We start from the raw sequence: 5,614 nt of genomic DNA, 5'->3' as shown, positions 1-5,614 counted from the left end.
GGCAAAAATTACCCAACACTTCAAAAAACTCATTTGGGCTGGTTAGTATCGGGCACTATACCTAGTTCTATGTCAAATATTTCATCATGTAACTTTTCTCATTTATCTAATGATTTAAACGATTCTCTTAAGAAATTCTGGGAAATTGAAGATTTTCAGGTACTCCAAGTATTTTATCTAACGAAGAAAGAGCTTGTGAAAAACATTTTGCCCAAAATACAAAGAGAAACTCAGACGGACGTTTTATAGTTAGTTTGCCATTAACGAATTCTTCTGATAGAATTGGAGATAATAGAGCAAATGCTGTCCAGCGCTTCTATAATATTGAAAAAAGATTTCAACGTGACCAAAACTTATTTATTGAGTATAAGGCTTTCATAGACGAATACATAAACTTGAATCATATGACTAAAATTGTTGACATGCCTGAATCTGGTGAATATTTTTTGCCTCATCATTGTGTTTTCAAGGAGTCCAGTACGACTACTCGACTAAGAATTGTATTCGGTGGTAGTTGTAAGACAAATACCGGATTATCTTTAAACGATATTATGATGGTAGGTCCAACGATCCAAGAAGATATTTTTGCTATTCTTTTGCGTTTCAGAATCTTTGATATAGTAATAAAAGCTGATATAGCAAAAATGTATCGGCGGGTACTTGTTTCAGAATCTGACAGAAAACTTCAAAAGATATTTTGGCGTGATGAACCATCAGACCAATTAGATACTTATCAGTTGAACACCGTAACATATGGCACATCACGAGCAGCATTCCTAGCCATTCGATGCTTAAACCAATTAGCTTACGAACATAAGGAATCTCATCCTGAAGCTAGTGAAGCTATACTAAAATGTTTTTATGTTGATGACCTGCTTTACGGTGGAACAAACATTTCTGATATTATAAGAGTAAAAAACGACATAAATGCGATTCTGCAGAAAGCTAGATTTGAGCTTGGAAAATGGGTATCAAATGACGAGCGTGTATTTCAACAAATTAATAAACCAAAGGATTGTACTCTAGGTGAGCATGAAAACTCAAAAACTATTGGTTTGAAATGGATTCCTGCAGAAGATCAACTAAGCTTTGAAATCGGTAACTTTGATGAAGAAAAACCTGTTACGAAACGTACAATATTGTCCATGACTGCTCAATTGTTTGACCCTCTAGGACTATTAAGCTCAGTAATTATTATACCGAAGGTTATGTTACAAAGACTATGGCAAGCGAACCTGCACTGGGATGAATCTGTTCCTCTAGAGCTTCATACAAGATGGTTAAGCTTCAGAAAAGAGCTAATGGAACTTGCCAATCTCAAGATACCTAGGCATGTAGTATGTACTCGATTGAAAATAGTACAACTACATGGATTTTCAGATTCATCGGAACAAGCATACGGTGCATGCGTATAGTTAAGAACAGTCGATGTTGATGATAAAGTTCTCGTTAATCTATTATGCTCTAAGAGTAGGGTAGCGCCTGTGAAAATTATTTCTATACCCAGATTAGAATTATGCGCAGCTGTTCTACTCGCAGAACTAACACAAAGGGTATTTCAAGCTCTTAATATGGATATTCAGAGTGTACACTATTGGTGCGATTCTAAAATTGTTTTGTCTTGGATTTCAGCTTCAGCGCACAAATGGAAGACATTTGTCGCAAACAGGGTAGCAAGAATTCAAGAGCTGTCAAACCCAAATGAATGGCATTATGTACATACGTCTGATAATCCTGCAGATCTTATTTCGAGGGGTTTAAATCCAAAACTCTTGATTAATACTCGTTTATGGTGGAATGGTCCATCATGGTTAAGGTTAAATTCATGTGATTGGCCTGCATATAGCCATAAAATTGACAATATACGGAAGAAAGTTAAATTAAAAAAAAAAAAAAAAAAAAAAAAAAAAAAAAAAACTTAATTAATAAATTTTCATCCCTTATGAAACTGAAAAGGGTATCAGCCTATTGTTTGCGTTTTATACATAATTGTAAGTTTAATCGAGATAGAAAAAACGAACGTCTTACCGGTCCTTTATCTGTGAAGGAATTAAATTTTGCATTAAAACGTATTGTACTTTTGGTACAATTACAAGAATTTTCACAGGAAATAGATGACCTTAAACGCTCTGGAAGGGTTAATGTCAAGAGTAAGCTGTCTTCTTGAAATCCTTTCTTAGATGATGGAATAATAGGAGTTGGTGGACGTATTAAGCATTCAAATTTTAATCTTGAGAAAAAACATCCAGCTGTTTTACCATCTAAACATAATTTTACCATTTTGCTTATGAATTATGAACATTTTAGATTATTACACGCACCACCTAATTTATTATTAGCATCCATAAGAGAAAAATTTTGGCCATTAAGTGGACGTAGCCTCGCAAAAGGAATAGTGCACGATTGTATGAACTGTTTTAGGTTGTAATCAACGCAATCAAAATATTTAATGGGCGATTTACCTTCTACTCGATTAATGCCCACGAGACCATTTTTAATAGCTGGTTGTGATTATGCCGGACCCTTCTTATTGCGCGATCGCAGCACTAGAAATTTTAAATTGGCTAAATGTTATATTTGTCTTTTCATTTGCTTTTCAACTAAAGCTGTCCATTTGGAACAGGTGAGCAGTTTGTCAACCGAAATTTTCTTATCAGCCTTACGTAGATTTTTTGCAAGACGCGGGAAATCTCAAATAATATATTCTGATCACGGTACCAATTTCCAAGGTGCAAAATCAGAACTTTATAAATTTCTAATGAATAAGACGGTAGAAAACGATATTAAAACCAAGCTATCAAATGAATCTGTTATGTGGTCTTTCATACCACCACGTGCTCCACATTTCGGTGGATTGTGGGAGTCTAATATAAACTCGGTTAAATCGCATCTTAAAAGAATTATCGGGGAACAATCCTTGACATACGAGCAATTTTCTACAGTGCTTTGTCAGGTTGAAGCATGTCTAAATTCCCGACCCCTTTCACCACTTTCATCCGATCCCAACGATTTGATTCCTATCACCCCGGCCCATTTTCTGATCGGAGAAACACTTATGAGTCAACCAGAACCGGATTTGACAAATGTCAAAGAAAACTTACTGTCAAAGCTGCAGCAATGTCAACAGATGGTTCAGCACTTTTGGAATCGATGGTCCAAGGAATACATATCGGAGCTGCAGATCAGATCAAAGTGGAAGCAATCCTTTCCCAACGTCATAAAGCCTGGTATCCTTGTAATTGTCAAGGAAGATAATACTCCTCCTCTAAAGTGGCAACTTGGAAGAGTGGTAGGAGTGCACCCTGGAGCCGATAACGTTATTACAGCCGTATCTATTAAAACGTCAAGGGGAACCATACAAAGACCAGTCATGAAAATTTGTGTCCTACCAGAACACTGTCAAGCAGAGAAGGTTGAAGCCTAAGAGGTTTCAAGGCGGGCGGCTATGGTGAATAAAAACGCACAACGGCAACGTCGCTTCATTTCCTTGTGACGCGTGCAGCACCCCTCCACCGTCGGCGACCGGCACCGAAAGACGAAGACGAAGAAGCCGCGGCCATTACACATTCGCCTCTACTGTCAGACAGGGCGCATCATTTCATTTTACTTATTTACGTAATTAGTTGTATATTGTTAAATATATTATTAATAAAACCACACACAAAAATCATCGTTTTAGTACGCAACAACTTCAATGATTAAAGTTAATGTTAACTTTTTAGCTAATTTTATAAAACCTACTAATTCTGAAATAGAAGTAAAGCATTTCACTACTAAAAATCAAATAATTGATAATTCTACAAATTTAAAAAAGTGGTATAAGGAATATATTAGAAATTATATTTTAACAAAATTATCAGAATTTCAAGAACGCGATCGTGGTTGGGCACTTTATGAAATTCTTCAACTTGAAGTAAATATAAATAAATTTGTACGTATTACTGCAGGTTTTTCTACATTTGTTAATACACCTAAATTTATAGACAAAACGAAATCTGTAATAAACGTAAAAAATAATGATGAATATTGTTTCCTTTGGTCAATAGTTGCATATTTAAATCCTGTTTCGATTAATTCTAATCGTGTTTCATCCTATCCTCATTTTAGTGAAATAACCTATAGAAAGATAAAAAGAAAATTAAGCTATGAAAAGTTTCAATTTCCTAGCATTTAAAAGGATATTCTAAAATTTGAAAAAATGTAATAAATAAAATTTCTATATTTTTTTTTTTTATATTTTCTAAAACTAAATTTTCCTTTAGCTTAAGTAAATGACTTTCTATTAAAATAAATTTACTACTATTACCAAACCATTCTGATATTGAGGATGTGAATAGTAGTGATGATAATAGTGAATGTTTAAACAAGAAGCTTATATAATTTTGCTCTTATTAAAAATTTATCTCGATTACTTCATATAAGTAGTTACCTAATCGAAAAGAATAAATCATGGTTATGTGAACGCTGTTTAAATTCATTTATATCACAAAAAATTTGGAAAAGCATTCAGATAGTTGTAAAAAAAATGAATACACATTTCAAGTTATTGTTCCCAATGAAAAAAAAAATATTAAAATTTTCAAAATTTAAGTATAAGGAAAGTGTTCCTTTTGTTATTTATGCTGACTTGGAATGTATTCTTTTCGATATGAAAAATGAAAATAGTTTTAATATAAAATCGAAAAATTGTCAAAAACATGAACCATTTAGTATTACATACTATTTAAAATGTTCATATAATGATGAACTTTCACGTTTTAATCTGTACACTGGTAAAGATTGCATAAATTGGTTTATTAATGAACTAAATACTATAGCGTTAGATGTGCATAATATTCTTTGTAACATTATTCCAATGAAACCTCTTACACAAGCACAATACCAATATATTCAAAGCTGTAAAGAGTGTCACATTTGTTTGAAACCGTTTAATAAAAATGATGCAATTGTTAAGGATCATTCACATTTTACGGGTGAATTTCGAGGTCTTGCTCATTCTCACTGCAATATTAATTATCAAGATTCTCATACAGTACCTGTTATCTTTCATAATCTCTCAGGCTATGATAGTCACTTCCTGATAAGGGCTTTAGCTACTCAGAATAAAGGAAACATGGGTATTTTACCTGTTAACAAAGAACGATACATTTCCTTTACAAAATATATTCACAACACAAAAGTTAATTTTAGATTTTTAGATTCGTTTCGTTTTATGGCTAGTAGTCTCGATAAATTAGCATCTTATCTAGTAGATAATCAAAAAGAAATTATTCGAAAATATTATCCAAAGCATGCAGAGTTCCCAACATGAGTATTTTACCATTAAACAAAGAACGATACATTTCCTTTACAAAATATATTCACAACACAAAAGTTAATTTTAGATTTTTAGATTCGTTTCGTTTTATGGCTAGTAGTCTCGATAAATTAGCATCTTATCTAGTAGATAATCAAAAAGAAATTATTCGAAAATATTATCCAAAGCATGCAGAGTTTGCAAACAAGACATTGAATTGCCTACAAAAGATCAATTTTATAGTTCTCTTAATAAAACAAATATTTCCAAAGAGGATTATCAGCATGCAAAACTAGTGTGGAACACGTTTAGCATTAA

General features: G+C 33.0%; 1 protein-coding gene across 1 annotated transcript; it reads left to right on the top strand.

The window, feature by feature from the left end:
• The first annotated feature begins 2,449 nt into the window (after window positions 1–2,449).
• LOC115882109 lies at window positions 2,450–3,424 on the top strand. Its single transcript, XM_030899953.1, has one exon. It carries the CDS (start codon window positions 2,450–2,452, stop codon window positions 3,422–3,424), a length of 975 nt encoding a protein of 324 aa, XP_030755813.1.
• Window positions 3,425–5,614: the final 2,190 nt, after the last annotated feature.

The sequence above is a fragment of the Sitophilus oryzae genome, unplaced genomic scaffold (genome assembly GCF_002938485.1).
Source record: "Sitophilus oryzae breed Bouriz unplaced genomic scaffold, Soryzae_2.0 scaffold_175_pilon_pilon, whole genome shotgun sequence".
Classification (NCBI taxonomy): domain Eukaryota; kingdom Metazoa; phylum Arthropoda; class Insecta; order Coleoptera; family Curculionidae; genus Sitophilus; species Sitophilus oryzae.
The sequence above is the reverse complement of the archived record's forward strand: the minus strand, read 5'-3'. Positions and strand labels throughout refer to the sequence as shown.

Excerpts from the sequence above, each read along its gene's own strand:
- LOC115882109 (XM_030899953.1), top strand. The coding sequence starts at position 2,450 with ATGGGCGATTTACCTTCTACTCGATTAATGCCCACGAGACCATTTTTA.